The 17201-nt window shown below is 40.7% G+C and overlaps 2 protein-coding genes and 1 non-coding gene across 4 annotated transcripts; 2 read left to right on the top strand and 1 right to left on the bottom strand.

Moving 5' to 3' along the window:
* Position 1: 1 nt before the first annotated feature.
* On the top strand, positions 2-3063 carry LOC135498380 (large ribosomal subunit protein eL18-like). Its single transcript, XM_064788639.1, has 6 exons — positions 2-42; positions 168-254; positions 1261-1368; positions 1946-2044; positions 2278-2401; positions 2858-3063. The coding sequence occupies exons 1-6, from the start codon at positions 40-42 to the stop codon at positions 3001-3003; spliced, it is 567 nt and encodes a 188-aa protein (XP_064644709.1). The 5' UTR covers positions 2-39; the 3' UTR covers positions 3004-3063.
* On the top strand, positions 1600-1670 carry LOC135499091 (small nucleolar RNA SNORD31). The gene has a single exon (XR_010449227.1). It is a non-coding gene; the product is annotated as a small nucleolar RNA SNORD31 (small nucleolar RNA).
* A 2310-nt stretch (positions 3064-5373) lies between the features above and the next one.
* LOC135486384 (ADP-ribosylation factor-binding protein GGA1-like) lies at positions 5374-16898 on the bottom strand. 2 transcript variants are annotated; one of them, XM_064769148.1, is made up of 17 exons: positions 16851-16898; positions 16236-16396; positions 15838-15936; positions 15453-15611; positions 15061-15132; positions 14754-14834; positions 14273-14495; positions 12851-12964; positions 12509-12619; positions 12040-12152; positions 11717-11867; positions 11305-11440; positions 10494-10535; positions 8458-8690; positions 7970-8133; positions 7416-7526; positions 5374-6954 (listed from the first exon to the last, which is right to left on the bottom strand). In XM_064769148.1, exons 1-17 carry the CDS (start codon positions 16888-16890, stop codon positions 6862-6864), a joined length of 2103 nt encoding a protein of 700 aa, XP_064625218.1. In that variant the 5' UTR covers positions 16891-16898; the 3' UTR covers positions 5374-6861. The 2 variants fall into 2 exon arrangements, with proteins under 2 accessions (XP_064625218.1, XP_064625226.1); XM_064769156.1 differs by lacking the exon at positions 10494-10535.
* Positions 16899-17201: the final 303 nt, after the last annotated feature.

Raw genomic sequence — 17201 nt, 5'->3', positions numbered from 1 at the left:
AATTCCCTCAGTGCTTCCTCTTTTAAGCCGTCGTGAAAGATGGTCAGTGAAATTGGCGATATTGTTTTTAAATCCGGCTTAATCGCTAATTAGAAGTCGTTATTTTACTATCATTCTAACGTATATTAAAAGATAACATTCTAATGATTACATTTTTGCCATTTTAGGGTATTGATATCTGCCATAAGAAGGACAGGAAGGTCCATCGGACTGAGCCCAAGAGCGAAGATCCCTATCTTCGTCTACTTGTGAAGGTACGAATGCATTGTAGAATGTAGGCAACCACATACACACGCAGCGTGGACAGGCAAAACATTTTCAATTTTACTATAATAACCGTGTAGTAAATCCTGCTTCATGTTCAATATTCGATGGCTAGCATGATTTGCTTTACAATTCTACATCCAATAGTCCTGTGCCGGTGCCGATTATCTTAGTCTTTGTGATAATCATAAGCCTCAAGGTGTCTTGTCTGGCAAAAGAAGACAGAAGAAGTCGAAGACGAAGTCCGTGTTGCAGGCCAGTGACAGCAAGCAAGGCAAAGTCAGTGTTGACACCTTGTCCTTGCATTTAATGATAATGATATAGCCAGTATACAACTGCTTGAGCTCCCTTAGAATACTACAATCAAGATGTACAGACCGGGGGAGCTGGCTGTACGTACCCATAAGTCTTTGCGGTAGTCTCGCGCGTACCGGATATAACCCATCAAGCTTTTCTCCTTCAGAGAAATACTGCGTTGCGCTCAAGTGCCTTATAAGGCTGTGAACAAAATTAACGTTCGACCAATGAGAAAGCCACATTACCCTGCATACGAGGTTGGACGCGTGATCACTAAATGACAAGTAAAAATAGAATCAGACCACATGTTTCTCTTTGTCAGAATGCTGCCGTTTGCTGTAGTACACGTGTGTTGTCCAAATTTTCGATTTCAAGCAAGTTTAAGGCCAACCTCGTGTCCACCAGACTAATGCATAATTGGCAGTTGAGCGCAACGCAGTATTTCTCTGAAGGAGAAAAGCTTGATAGGTTATATCCGGTACGCGCGAGACTACCGCAAAGACTTATGGGTACGTACAGCCAGCTCCCCCGGTCTGTACATCTTGATTGTCGTATAGATACTACCTCTTAGTCGATGGGGCTAAACATAATCTCGTGAATTCATCCCTTCTTGGCCCTAGGCCTGGCCCTGGGTGCATAGTAATAAAACACCCATACATAGATCACATGACCTCACAATTTGTTGATATTGTTTTACAGCTCTACCGATTCTTGGCAAGAAGAACTGATGCCAAGTTCAACAAGATCATTCTGAAGAGGCTCTTTATGAGTCGCACCAACAGGCCACCCCTGTCTTTGGCTAGATTGGTAGGTATACCGCTGTTGGAGAGTAGATACTCAATGTTCTCCACAACATTCTTTGGTTGGGTGCTCTGACCATACTTTAGCACAATTTAGAGTTCATTTCAGTTTTGTCAAGGGTGGCAGCAAAATCTGTCCAGTGCTAAAGCAGAAAAGCTATTTCCAGCTCCATGAATTCGTCCGGTTGCATTCCTGAATGCCACCCTTTCAAATATTTCTTCTTTTGCCATACCTTGAAGTATCAATGATGATGTTCATTTACCGCCCCAGGCTGATATCTATGACTGATTGGTCTATTCTGAGATACTTCTTGATGAATGATAATCGTATTGAATCAGTAAACGTCAGCTAAGAAAGTTTGAAATGGTGCAGAGTTGGCAGTTTCATTCCTTGGCAGTTCTCCTGATTCTCCTAACCAGTCAAGTCATGGTCAGTGCAGTTGTGGGGATTAGTCAATGTGACTGATAACCTTCGCACCTTATCTTATCTGACTTTATGGTAAACTCGGGGAGTTTATTTTTGGAGCCTATGACTTTCATTGCTCTGCATGAGTATGTCATTATGTTATTCATTCACATTTCAGATCCGCCACTTGAAAAGGGATACAAATGCCAACAAGATTGCAGTGATTGTCGGTACCGTCACTGATGATGTTAGGATTTTGGAAGTCCCCAAAATGACTGTAAGTTCCTGACAGAGTCCTCCACGATTGCCAGTATAGCAAACTTGACTGTGCCTCTAACGTAACCATCAAACTTCCTCCTTGTTAGAAGTTACCAGAAAATACATGTAATTCAATGTGCTTGAGCTAGTGTTATCAAAGTAAGGGTGATGACGCTTTGACTTGTTGTCAAAAGCTGTTCAGTTAGAAATATTTTCTTTCCTTTTCAAAATTATGTTGTTCTTTTTCTCCAGCTGTGTGCTCTTCATGTGACTGAAGGTGCCCGTGCGCGTATCCTGAAGGCTGGTGGAACCATCATGACCTTCGATCAGCTCGCCCTTAAAGCCCCCAAGGGAAAGAACACACTCCTCATTCAGGGTAAGCTATTCGTTGTGTCTTTTTGTAGATTTGTTTGGGTCCAAATGGAGCATTTAGTTGTTTTTGATGTTGAGCTGGCCTCGCAGGGCTGGTCCTTTTGAGTTGAGAACAAGTTAGAACAGAAGGTCAAAAGTATCAATAAGGCAAGAAAAGTAATAGTCTTAGATAACTGGCAGATGATCTTTTTGAAATGTTATGTAGAAACCACCGAACCAGGTAGCCAGTTTTTGCATCTTTGGTAAGACGGCTCAGATATTTTTTGATAGATCGCAGTACAACCTGTTACTGGCAGGACAGCTGGTATCTCCAGTCAGGGTTGTTATGAAGCTGTGATCAAACCAGGAGAGATGATAGAGTCCAGTTAACATCTGTGGTGATCCAGTGCCTTTCTTGTTGATAAATCAAGTTTTTGACAAGTGTCTAGTCAATTCTGATGTCCAGTTGTTTTGGTTTCAGGATGCAGAAAGGCCCGTGAAGCCTACAGACACTTTGGCAAAGCACCCGGTGTGCCACACAGCAACTCCAAACCATACGTTCGTAGCAAGGGACGCAAATTTGAACGTGCCCGTGGTCGCAGGGCCAGCAGAGGATACAAGAACTAAACATTTCTTCTGTATATTGATTATTGTATAAAGAAGTAAAAAAAAAAGAAGTGAAAAACATATTTGTCTTTTTGTTTCTGATTTTGAGTTCCTGATGAGAGGCAACAATGAGTCAAATTTTGATTGATGGTTGCCCCTTGTTGAAGAGGGGACAATATTGAAATGGGATACACATGTACTCCTCTTACCTCATAAAGACAACCAGTGTCCTGAAGTCTTTCTCGTACTTCTCCCATGGCCCTTTTCCCCTGGAATGTACTCTTTGGAAGTAACTGTTTGACAGTCTGATGTCATTACAGCCATCCATCATGAGGATGACAAAAAAATTTACTGTCTTCCCATCCTGGAGGCTTGCGGCCAGTTTAATAATGAAAGCCCCTTGCCAGACTGGATCCCCAGGACAGAATCTGTTGCTCCCTCCATATGCTATTGGGCACCACAAGGTCACAGTCTTAATCTCAAAAGCTGTTCCTACTTGAAGAGGGTGGTTATTGGATGCAGAACTGTGAGTAATGAGAATGACCATGCGTGGTGTCTCCTCTTAAGCTATCACTGTCTCTAGAATCAATCTGATTGTGACTTGCATTACTGGGCACATGATGAAGTCCTACTCCAAATGAATGCATATAAACAACCTCTTAAAAGGGCACAGGATACAACCCTCTCCTGTTGGAGACAATGGGACAACCAACCTCTGCTAGCTGGTTATCTTATCATGCTGGACCTTCAAACTCCAAGGTCCTCCAACAATAAGACACCTTTTGAAAAAGTGCTGTTCGAGGAAACAAGACCCTTGTCCTCCTAAAAGATGAGACATGTCATGGTGTATCTGATGCAGATTATGTGAGAAAAAGGGCACAGAATACCAACCTCTGCCAGCTGCTGGTTATCTTATCATGCTGGACCTTAAAAGGTCCTCTAACAATAAGACACCTTTTGAAAAAGTAATGTTCAAGGAACAGCACTTTTTCTGCACACCATTTCTGAATCAGTGGTGTATAATATTATTCATTCCGACTTTACCTCTTGATAGGTAACACGAAGGCAATGTGACGCAGGTAATTTACTTGTCTTTAATTGTCTTCGGGGGTTGATTGTGCCTCTGCGCCGTGGGTGTGTCACGGCCAGAGTGGAACCTGTTGTGTTCATCCGGTGTTGATGAAGACAGTTTGTAAAAGTAGAGTGAATAAAACGACAAGAGAAAGTGGTGAGAGTATACATACATCATTCTCAGAGTTATTTAATCGATTGTGACAAGAGGTAGCCGGACAAGACGTCGTATGTCACAGTGGCGCCTAAATAACTCTGAGAATGATGTATGATCTCACCACTTTCTCTTGTCGTTTTATTCACTCTACTTTTACAACACTGGATGAACACAACAGGTTCCACTCTGGCCGGGACACACCCACGGCTCAAAGCGCAATCAACCCCCGAAGACAATTGAAGACAAGTAAACGACCTGCGTCACATCAACATTACGATATGTAATCATACACTTGTATGTGACATTCTGGTTATATGTTGCCTGATATTGAATTTCGTTAACTTTTGGCGGTGGGAAGTTATAAAGGACCATTAGTTTATTGAGGGCAATATTATCCAGCTGTCGGCTGCCCAGTCACCTCGTATCCTACATACATGTAGGTAGTTTCCATCAACAAATTGCACATAAAAAGGAAAAATTCAAAATCTGACTGAATTATCACACTTTTCCGATGGAGCTAAAAGTCATGGGGCTGACATGGGACGAGGCACAACGGGCAGCAAGAGACTAAAAAGGCTGGATGAATCTTGTTGTGGCCTTATGTGCTACTGGGGACGAAGAGCCCTAAGTAAGTATGAGGGTTTCAAGGGTAGGGGGCTTACCAGGGGGGCTATGTCAGTGAAGCTGAAACTCATGGCGCTGACATGGGACGAGGCACAACGGGCAGCAGGAGACTGAAACGGCTGGAGGAATCTTGTTGTGGATTTATGTGCCGTCTTATGTCCCACAAGGGTCGAAGGGCCTCAAATAAAAGGTGTTTTGAGTGCAGCAGTCCTCAAGAACTGCCAGGGTTAAATTTGATGGCGAATGTTCACAATTGCTGTTGTTTCTTCATTGTCGAATCAAGGCCGCTCCGGTAGATATCGAAGTACATACCAATCCCTTGGCCAAGTCTTGATTAGACTACCAAGGACTGGCAACTCGGTGATATTTCCTCACCACAATGTCAGCTGGGCATTCACACACTGGCTCTTGCACTAAGGTTTATTAAGGACCAGTCATCTTAGTGCCTGTTTTACCCCTTCTGACAACAAGTGTTTAGCATTACCACTGATACTGGGAAGGAAATGACTTCAACAAACACATTGTTGTATATTATGATCATTTGTATATTTTCAATATTAAAGATCTGTACAGAAATAACAAATTTACAATCAATTCTCCACAGCACGTGAAATGTTGCATTGTGCTCTAATTTCCCTCAGTCAAGAAGAAAATAATACACGACACATAGGCCTACAAAGCACAGAAATGCATATGAATATTTTAAAGCTTTAATGAAAGTAAATACTTGATGGTACAACAACATATTTCCTGTGCTGATCATATCAAATGCCATAAGATATGAAGTTCAAGACGATGGGCAACCACTGACTTAAAAGTAATGAATAGCTTGTCTCCCTATGGTACATGTTTGTTGAGCCAAACAACTCATTTCTGTCAATAGTCTCGGGTAGTCCTGGCCACTATGGTTTAGGCCAGTTACTGCTTAAAATATTCATTAAATAACCAAAGCAGCCTTGATTCAGAAAATACACATGTATTACACTAAAGGGATACATATATCTATTTTCAATTTACATCAAGTACCATCAGTAAATAAGTAGTGACCATATTCACCTGCATGCATGAGATGATGAATTATTTAACTTCATGAAGAGGCAATGACATTTTTGAACAAAGTCTCGTTACATATACACAATCCTCATTCATCCCTGGGTACTAAGTGCCAGAACATTGCACACTATGTCCCTTCAAGACTGAAGGCGAAGCAAAGTGCTCAATGATCCTGGAATGTCAGGATGGCTAATTCTTGGGAGTCCATCCAAATTTTTGATCCATTGCAGAATTACTTCCTTATTTTCTTCGTTCCATGCAGGATATTGACCCCACTACCAATGAAAATATACTTGTTGGTGTACAACACTTCAATATTTGCCACCAAAGGACAAACTAAAGAGGCAATCAGAATGCTGTGTTCACATTAACCGCCTGCCTGAGCCTGCATCACTAAACGTTGACAATGCATCGCTAAGCTTTGACTAGACCAAATACACAATTCTGATGATTACACTTTCTGATATAAAAAATAATCTCTGGTATCATTATGATACCAATTAATTGTTCCGATTAGCACAGACATGAATTAAAAGCCCGGTCAAGGATATTAGTCAATCTTATAGGTGTCCTTAACCGAGAGCTTCTACTGTACTTTGTTTACTCTTGGCAAACATGACCAATTAACAAAACTGGCTGCAGAGAGTAACTAAACATCGCACCACAGGTAATGTTTCTGTCAGACTCCGCTACAATGCGGACAAACTCCTAACTGAACCAAAATCTGGCAAATACTGAAGTCCTATCCTTCACAGTCCTACATTATTCAAATGAAAATGCCTTTTTACAACTGTATATCAATCAATTCAAAGCTAGAAAGTTCACTGTACATCAGATTGAATATACAGGTGGTGTGCATTGATTTACAAGAGACCTGATTATACAGGTAGGGTGCACTGATGTACAGGTGATCTCTTCTATCCTCAGTTTGAAATGAATTGTCATAGTTCGTTGATGTCGATCAGGTTATGTTTTCACTGCACAGGAAAAGAATCCATTTCTCCAACCTCAGACACAGGATGATCATCAACGACGTAACTTAGTTTGAATTTTAATCGTATTTTTTCCTGAAAAAAAGAACAGAAACACTTTAGTGATATTTCTAAAAACCATTGTTGCGCAAGACAGGATTACAACATTTTGGGACAAATCTATGCTCGGGTCCTCGATGTCCCTCCCTATTTCCACAGAATAAATCTGACCTGCTGACAGCAAGTGCAAATCAACAATACGAACTCCCCTCCCCTCCCAAACTCCCCTATAGATATTTCAATCATGGCAGAAACTGCTGATGCTTGCCAAATGAAGGGTCTAGTTTAAAGTGTGGTGCCTTTTAGAGAACTGATAAGATGAAATGCTTTTGTGAGTACAAAAGCAGGAAAGGATCCCAGCATATTGATCTAATAATGAACACTGGAAAGTTCTCATATTGAGGTGCGGAGTTGGGGAGTGACAACGTGCCAAGTTTTACTCAGTAAAGAGCAGTGCCAAGCATGGCAAATCCCAGCCAACGAAACCGCCAACTTACCTTTTGTGGATTAGCTAAAAGCATGACTTGGGTAATTGCTGAAGGAGGTAAGATCGGGTTATATGATGGCAATTCAATGGCAGACGGAGGCTGGAGCTTCACCTTCATAAGCTGCAAAGACATGAGAAAAATGATAATACACTACTGCTGTGTAATGGTTTATTTTAAGGTTTTCTGCATGGTTGCCAGTCGGGTGAAAGGTCCAGGATGTCTGGGTGTCCGTTACAATATAACAGTTACCCTTCAAACGACTTTTTACTTGTCCACAGGGCAATCACCTTTCCTGAAGTGCTTCAATTCTGGTTGTCCAAAGCACCAGCACAATCTGTAAAACTGATCACTGCACGGAAGAGGCTAGTCACATCACCTAAAGTTCTAGTCATCATTAGATGGATCGATAAGCTCAGTCGTATCATTGTAAAGAGATAATCTATCTATCTATAGACCACATGGGGAAGAGGATAGTTAACTCCAGTCATTATCTGCTTACCTTACCAGTCCACAACTACACATTGACCATTGCAGAAATATAGAATTTGTCTGTTTGTGCCTACCTTAGGGACAGCAGCTTGAAACTCCAGGTTTTTGACTGGACTCGCATTCATACTCATTATGGACACAACCATGACTATAATATGGGGCTTGGGGTTATCACGGCCAAAATGGATCACAATTTTTATGCCTCCTTTGTCGTAAGCGTTCATAGCAGGAACAGAAGCTGAAAGAGGAAATGATGTATCATTACCCAAATCCATCCTTTTCTTCTTCTTTGGACTTTATTTCGGGAACTCATACTATGAAACCGGGCCTACGTCCTGTGAAGTCAGGTGGTCGCCTTGATTCCTGGCATCTTGTTTTCAGGATTGCCTCACAAGGCCACTTACAAACAAATTCAGCAAAGGTAAAAAACCAAAATGATACAACAGTCAGTCTTTTATGAGCATACTGTGTATAAGAACATTTTGTATTCATGAAACAGACTCAAATTTCCTTCAGAAAAAAGAAAATGACTAGGAAACTCTGAAGAGGTATCAACACTTACAGGGTTTTATAGTCTGAAGGGGAACAAATATATCCTTGAGGGATAGAAGCTCCGGGGTGGCTGGTTGCGGTAGCGAACCTAAACTCGGACTAGCCGTAGTTCCTCCAGAAGATGCCACCGTGTTCAAAGGTTGAGAAGGCATTGGTCCCGTCTGTGATATTAATGTTCCACCTTGTGTAGAGAGGGCAGCGCCAGCTTGTTGTGACTTCAGCTGATTCATGGGTATCTTTTGGCTGAAATACAAAAATGTGTTTATAGTTTGAGGGTGATAGTTTTGTTTGCTTCATCCTTCAAAGCCAACACCAAAACTGTCGCACGCAATGACATTTCAACCTACTATGAAAGTTGAACCCATTCAAGTCAATTTTTAACAAAAATGCATCAACTGCCAAAAACCTTTTACATAGCCAAGCTTTTTCTTATCATTGCAGAGGGAAGATTGTTAGTTGTCAACAGAATATTTCAAATGGGTGTCCTTGCTGTAAATTAGTGACAAAGACCGGCCGACATGATGGAATTACCAGCCCTGAGATTGTAAAAGGCTCTTTTTATTGTAAAACACAGAACAGAAGTTGAACCATTTCATGACGAGGAAGTTCTTAAACCAAACTTTTTTTAATCAAACATGTCAAATGAAAGAAATAATGAATTTCTATGGCCTTCTGAAGTCTTAAGAAAATATCAGGCATGCGATTTTTCATATTGAATAAAATATTGGATTTAGAAAAGTATTTGAATATGTTCCATGCACGGTAAAACTTAAGGACAAAAAGGCAAATGAGGCATAAGACAAAAGACTGATGTTCCCATTCTAAAAGCTGTGGTTATAAGGGTAAAGGGTCCAGAATTTTCAATCCTGACCAAGGGGAAGCATAGGCAGGTATCTACTTTATGGAGTATGGGTACCTCAATTGACAGAACTGGTGTCCAAAGCATTTGGATGACAAGAAAAATGAATTTATAATTCCTGCTTGAATGCTGACAGGTACAAGGTGTTCTATGAACCTGAACCAGACAAGACGTCAAAGCGATTGGATCTATCTCAAGGGCAGAAGTAGCTACAGGCATGCAATGAACAACACAACAATTGAAGCTTCTCCGTAAAGCGCAGTGCAAACAAGTGATTTTAGTCGCAGCGACCAGCGATAGAGCCATGACAACATGACAAGTCATTGCAATTTTACCAATCGGCGGCAGCATTTCCACCACAATCCTCATGTTGCCACGTCTCCATTGCAGGTGTAAGCGGCTTGAATCGCTCCTTTGTGCGGCCCTTTAGAACATGGATCATTGAGGAAATAGGTACTGGTAAGAGTTGAGTGACAGCCACGGACTAGTTCAGAGCTATGCCTTCCCACAGGAAGACGTGGCAGGTGGCCAAAGGAGGGCTCATCAAGGGACTTCATTGCCACTGGTGGTATGGCTGTGCTAGCGGTCCAATACAATACTGGTCTTTTCGGGTAATCTTGGTAGCTCGACCTTTTCTATAGATTTAGACAGGGGCGACACCTAAAACACACAGTGGCAAAAGTCTCTCATCAATTCAATGAGACTAACGATACGAATGGCTGATCACACAGCAGCACAGCTAATGAACCAATTTAACAATCATTTTTAAAATGTCAAACATGTGACACGTCTGATGCACTATCTCACAACACACTTGGTGTGCACCAGCTGGGGATATGCCACCTGGTACTAACCATATTGTGCTGTAGTATGAACGTAACTGTTGTCAATGACAGCTTTATAGCGTCGACACTGAAGTTAGAACCAGCAAACTCGATAGAGGAGATTTTAAAAGTTGGGCATGCTATGTAACTCAATAAATGATTAACAATAATTTGTCTCGGAAACCTAAATGAATATGGGAATTTGGCAAAACCGCCAGTATAAAATGGTTGGATTAGGATGCGGGGGTGGGGAGTGGGAGCTGGAGGACATTGAAGCATTTTATCATAAAGAACAAAGAAAGCTTGGACAACATCCCAAGACAAGGTACAACAATGCCACAACACCACTATTGTCTCAATTACCTGTACAGTATCATCTGTCCTGACGAACCTGTTATGCCAAGACTGACGCAACAAAAACATGTTAGCTACACGCTCTCGACTTTTGTGCAAAATTTGGAAATTCATAACTCCCTCAGTCTCAGAATGCATAAGAATGATCAGCCATTGTTAGTATTTTGAGGGTTGATTTTGAAATGGTTTCCAACCTGACGCCGAGTGATGAGAGGTAGATAAATTACAGATTTCTTCACAAGAGAAGAAGACACAAGAATATAAAATTTACCAATAAGATTACACCTTGTCCTGTAGGGGGTTGAACACTGTATCAATGTAATTCAACCTGTGACCCATACACCTATTACATGTAAATAAGCCTTCTGTACCAGCACCCCTCAACTGTCTTAATAACATTGACACAGTATATTGTTAACAAATAGTGGATGCATGTCCTCAGTAACCCAACATGCACCGTGTCCTACATTTTGACTAGGGGCAGGTTTGTATTTGTGCGGATCTACGTTTTTAGAGGTTTCTAGATGAGACTATAAGGCAACGAGAACGTCACAAACACACACAAACAATGGAAATAACTCACAAACAATATGCTGGTTCATCAGAAAAACTCTAATGGAACCGAGCAGACCAACTGAATTGTCTCCAGTGCGTTTCCATTGTAGTTTTTCTGATGAACTGGCATGTTGTTTGTGAGCTGTCAACCTTTTACAACAGCAGACATGTAAACTGAGGATTTTTTTATGATTTCCCTTTCAAAACACACACACACACCAAGCACAACAAATTGGAAACAGACACCGAGACATAGTGTGCTCACCTTATTGATGTAGCAGGAACCTGGCCTTGAAGTTGTTTGTCTGCTGGCAGACTCTGCTGTAGTAAATTTTGTCCTAACATATTTAAATCGTCGAGTGCAGATGATTTTGACGCTGCTGCCGGCTGGCTTGAAGGGGCTGAAAAGATTGTCCAGGTGATAAACGTGATCACTGATTGGTGTTTTTTCTTTAGAAGAGAACTTAATGAGATGCTAGTTTGCTGCACATTGCAACAGCAACAGTCAACACACAGACCATTGCTGAATGATTACCTGCATAAATAGCTTTATTGTCTAAAGATACAGGGTATAGTGGTTTTAAGGTATTGGGCCAAGGGTGACGTTCAAAACAAAGTTAAACTCCATGAACGTTTCAATTTTGGCAATGAGGCTTCACATTCACGCCAACACTTACCACCTGGAGCAGTTATCAAACCTGGGGCAGCTGTAGCATATGATAACTGAGGTTGATTCGCTGACACAAACGTCTGATTCGGAAAAGAGGCATTCGTTGAGAAGTTAGCTTGGAATGGTGAAGTCGTGGATGTCATCGAAAATGCCATAGTCTGAAATTAAGGAGTCGGGTTTCAAGATTTCATCCGATAAGATAATGAGTGAATCAAGCAGAAATCCATTATTTGTTTCCAATTTTACTGACAGAGCGGACAGTACAAGTTGAGACATTTTACAAAGGATAAGGCCTGGAGCTGGGTTAAGGATGACACATAAATAACTTACATTAGTAGAAGGATTCTGCACCGACGCAAATATATCACCCAATTCGTCTAATTTACTATCTGTATTTTGTGTTTGAGCAGTGGCAGCTTCATTTGTTCCCATGTCAGCCAATCCTACAACGAAAACAGAAGAAAAGGCATGTAAAATGGATATATGATGGATTCTGTCAATTTATTTTGTATACCGCAGATATTTCAGTAGTTCGAAGTAAACCAATGTATCGCACATTATCAGGACTACTGATGCTGAACTTTCTCCACTCCAGGGGGTTAATCTCACAATACCACAGCATGGTATTGCTGTATGATGACTTTGACACTATGTGGACTTGTTACTAGACCAGAGTCCTTCAACTGATCGGAATGTACATGTGCAGGTATGTAGCTGGGAGAATAATTTGCCGAAGCGCAGTTGATCACTTCTGTTGAATTGTGCGCTATAATTATCATTAATTGATACCGGTAATTACCTAAACAAGCCAGATCATTTTCCAGTATGGATGCCGTGGAAGAGACCAGCTGTTTTTTCGGTGTCAACTTGCTACCTGCATCAAACCCGAGGTCAACCAAGGCAGACGAATCTGAAGAAAACAGGACACAATTTGAATTTAAATTTTTCCTTGGTAATAGCAAGAATTCAGTTTTTATGAATTCTTGTTAATAGCAATATTGATTTAAATAACCAGAAAAGAGTCTACAAGGTTAGTGAGGAGGGAGCTTTGCAATAAACTATCTCCAATTAATTTTTTCACGGGGGCCTGAAAAGTGGGTGTAAGGGTGAGACACTAGGGCTGAATGAGGTTATGACCTACCATGCCCTGACGGTGCAGCTGTCTCTCCATTTGTACTTTGGCTATCATCTGGTATCAACTTCTTGTACAAGGTCATCACACTCATCAAAGCATCGTTTGCGGCCAGAATATCAGCTGGAAAACGTAGGTGAAAATGCAAACACAGATAACAACTGAGCGTCGAAGAATGCCATGTTATTGTCAGTTCGACCAGAGAAGATTAACTTATTTGTGTCTGATCCAACTGGCTAGGAATGGCCTAGTGTAGTATGCGTAGTCCCTGGTTTCTTTACTAGGAAGGTTTCTAGATAAGGCTGGGACATGAATGTGGAGTGCTTTGAGACTAGGCACTAAGCACTTACAATTCAGAGATACTCCCAGGAATTGAATTAGGGCCCTATTGTGTAGTGGACCAAGGGCCCTACTGTGTGGTGGACAGTTTAACCAAGTGGGCTCGAATGACTTAAAGAGGTTACTCTTGATTCTCAGTGGGTAGCACAAAAACAAATGTGATTCCAACTTTATAAAAATTTCTCAACAAAATTCTGTTAGGCTTTATTTTGATGATTCACAATTAGCATGAAAAATATACGGATAAATTAATTAATTTCAACATAGCACTCTGAACAAATTTTGCAACAACATGCCATAAGACAAAATAAAGGTGTCCTTGATGCAACAAGCAAAGAAAAGAACCAAGGCCTACATGCACCAAAGAGATAACCCAGGAGTTATAGTCTCCACAGGCATTGGACCCGTCATCACTTCATCAATACTGGTGACACCTGCTTTAAAATTGGCTAGTTTCCAGTGCCTGTGAAAACCGTACGAAAATACAAGAAGCATACTTGGAGTAAACAGGCCTTGATCAAAACCAAAGAGATTAAGATAAAAAACAAACTATTGAACATTCGCCCCGTGAATCTTACCGACTGGGAAGATGGAAGCATGAGAAAAAGATAAACATATGAAAACTGTGAGTAGCGATACAACACAGACCACCAAAACAAGCTACAATTCTGTCAATATAATATCAAACATTCCTACTAACAATATCCCATTATAAGTTACTCCATGTCTTTAGCATGAGACAGACAATGGAAAGTGCCTTGACTGCCACAGTTGTGCATGTCACAGGCAAGTAGGACGGTAAAGAGAGAAAATTCAAGCCAGCAGTACATAAAATTTGAAGTAGGTTATAAAATGAAAATAGGTCTCGAACCTTTCTCAGAAAGTAAAGCCCAGTAAAAACTCCTCAATCAAGTTCACTCTTCAATAAAGATAGACAAAAGGCTAAAAAAATAGAACCGATTAGAGACCAGACAAGGTGTCTGTATTGGCAAGGGTGTGTGATCATGGAGGTTCCATACACCATCCACCACAAGAGAGCACTAAAGCCGGCCTTGTTGGCAGCACCAGCGACACCAGGTTAAAAATCCTTACCTATTGCAGAATCGTCTTTATCATCCGTATCACTCGCCAAGCGGAATAAATTTGGTCGATGTTTGTCGAGTGTTTCGTACAATTCTTTCATAACATCCTTCTCGGATGCAGTTGTATAAGATGCATTATATTGGGTGAGCATCTCCTTCAAGAGCCTCACATTATTGTTCACTGTTTCTACTTCTGTCACTCTTTTGGCTATTTTTTCTGTTCGATCCACATCCTGAAATGAAAGTGAAGATTATTGAGTTTGTGATTTTAATAAATGGGATTTGGATGGGTACTGATCAATCGATCTGGGTCCTACCACCGACTACCATAGGATGTGCACTTCAAGACTTGTTGGAGTTTAATCCTGGCCGCGGACCATTTTTCAAGAAAGATATCAATTATTTGGTCGTTATAGTTGATATCTGCTCTAACAATAACATGCCTCAACATGCTCAAAGACTATACGAAAAACAATGCACAAAGAACTTGCCTGCTTGACCATATTCTTAATCAGACGGTTGGCAGCTTGTAAATCTTCTGGGTGCTTGCTCTTCAATAATCGGGCAAGGATCTGCAAAAAATATGATTATCTGAATGAAATAAACACAAAAACCTATTGTATTTAAGACAATTGCTCAAACTTTAAGTCAAGTTTTTCCACTAGCATATTTTTTTATCCCAACAGTGGGCATCCTTACAGAAAAGTGGATGTTTAAGAGGGTTTTGGATTTTTGAGGGCCAAGAAATGTTATTTCGGAGAAGGCTTTGCTTCGTTTCAAAATGAATTCTAGAATTACCTTGGACTTCTCCTCGTCCTCAAACACAGCATTCCGTGGCCTGTCAGGGGGAGGAGCCATTGACTCAAGTCTCTGAAAGAAGAAGAAACAAATTATGAGAACTCGTAAATTGTCCCACCACCGGATACTTTTTACCCTGCATAATTTTAATCTATGTCGGAAGTGACTGTAAAGTTCGGTTCATCCGAAATGTCTTAATGTTTAAAATTTAACTGCAGAGAAATTATGTTATTACCGACCGACCTAGTCATGAGTCCCATTGTGTCTTCTCAGAAATGAAAACTCCATCACTACACTAATCTGGTGCTCTATCATATTTTCACATTGTGTCTTCTCAGAAATGAAAACTCCATCACTACACTAATCTGGTGCTCTATCATATTTTCACTCACTTTATCAATATAAGTAGGATCCTGTTTAACCACGCCTTGCCTTTTCAACATCTGATACGCCTCTCCCATCTTGGATTCATGAGGTAGACCCTTCGTCCAGGCGTACATAAGCTCCACACATCGCTTCTTCACTTTCTCAGATCGTTTTGCACCTAAATACTGAACAGGAAAGACAAAATATTGTTATCTGTTGTAAACAAGATACAGACAGATATATGTAGCCTGCTCTAGCAAAAGGAATCTTAAGCGTTGGTGACATTAGCATTACAGCAGAGTTCATCATTATTACTACATTATATTTGCAACGATATAAAAAGTTTTAGATTTTTGAAATGTCAATGCTGAAAACACAATGCAACAAGGCCACACAAAACATTTGTCTTACCTTTGGTGATATTATTTTGATCATCTCATTGAGAAACCGGAACTTGCCAATTTCAGCATGAAAATTCCTGCCACAGTTCTTCACACAGGCCTCAAGACACTTAAAAGGTGAAAGGAATACTGGTAGTTAGAATTTAAACTATAATTGTGACATCAACTGAAAACAATGAATGCTATCTTCTTTCAGGATGAAATTCAGAAGCCACCAGCTACCATTGCTTCAGCCACATTGTTGCAGTACTGTCTTCAGGAACCAGCATCTTGAACAGAATTAATCATCTTCTAATCACTATAGAATATATAATGCAACAGATGTTGGTGTTATTGTCAAGACCAAAATGGCTCTAAACATTTGCCGTAATATTTTAATTCAAGGCCTGCAATAGCCCATTTTCTTACAGCTAATCCAAGCAATGCCTCTTTCTCCTGCGGTGACGTGATCTTGTGAACCAGTAAGCCCACCGCGGTGATGGATCCCTCCAGTTCATTGTTCACGTGATCACAGAATTTCATGATCAAGTCCCAGTCCTCTCCATTGCACATGGGACTGGTCGCCTTGTCTGAAATAAAAAAAGAATGCATAGATGAATGGTTGTCGTTACCGTAGTTGCGGTCCAAATGCCTATGGCTATGACCTACGCCCTGCTACGTTAGGCCTAGGCCTAGATAGGCTACATCGTCATGTATAACTTACTGTCGGAATAAAATAAACCATCGACTCTAAACCTCAGACTGAGGCTAAGTAACTTATCATCTTGTGCACATTCATTTTGGCATTCATCATAAAATGGGGAAGATGCATTGCATACAAAATGCACAGTAGTGACAGTCAGTGTGACCAGGGAAGTTTTTTTTGAAGGGGGAGGGGACTTCAATAGACTTTGGAATTTTTCATTGATTTACAAATGATATGACTTTGATGTATGGTTTTTTTGATAAAGGGTGATTTTAGCAACATTATGCGTTCATTGGGCATTAGATTCAGCCAGCGGAAAGCACGCAACAATCCCTTACTTAGGAGAGATTCCAGAGATTCGGCTTCTGCTTCCGCCATGTTGTACAGTCATGAGACCAGTCGGCAATTTCCGGGCATAATCGGAGCTTTTGGTCCACGCTTGCTTGGCATAACCCAGCTGTCCATAGTAATCAGTCATTGCTAATTTTTTGGGCTGAAGGACGATCGAAAATTATAAAAACTCGAATTGAATAATGAATTTAGCCACAAACATTCTTGATTGTATCAATAATTGATTAAAATGTTAATTTAGTGATAACCATTGATTCAAACAGTTTTAAGATATGATTTATCGAAGAACTATAAAACTAAAACCTAATCACATCCCAGTAGCGGACTCATATTCAAGA

The sequence above is a fragment of the Lineus longissimus genome, chromosome 1, assembly GCF_910592395.1.
Source record: "Lineus longissimus chromosome 1, tnLinLong1.2, whole genome shotgun sequence".
Taxonomy (NCBI): domain Eukaryota; kingdom Metazoa; phylum Nemertea; class Pilidiophora; order Heteronemertea; family Lineidae; genus Lineus; species Lineus longissimus.
This window is presented reverse-complemented; position numbering and strand designations above follow the sequence as displayed.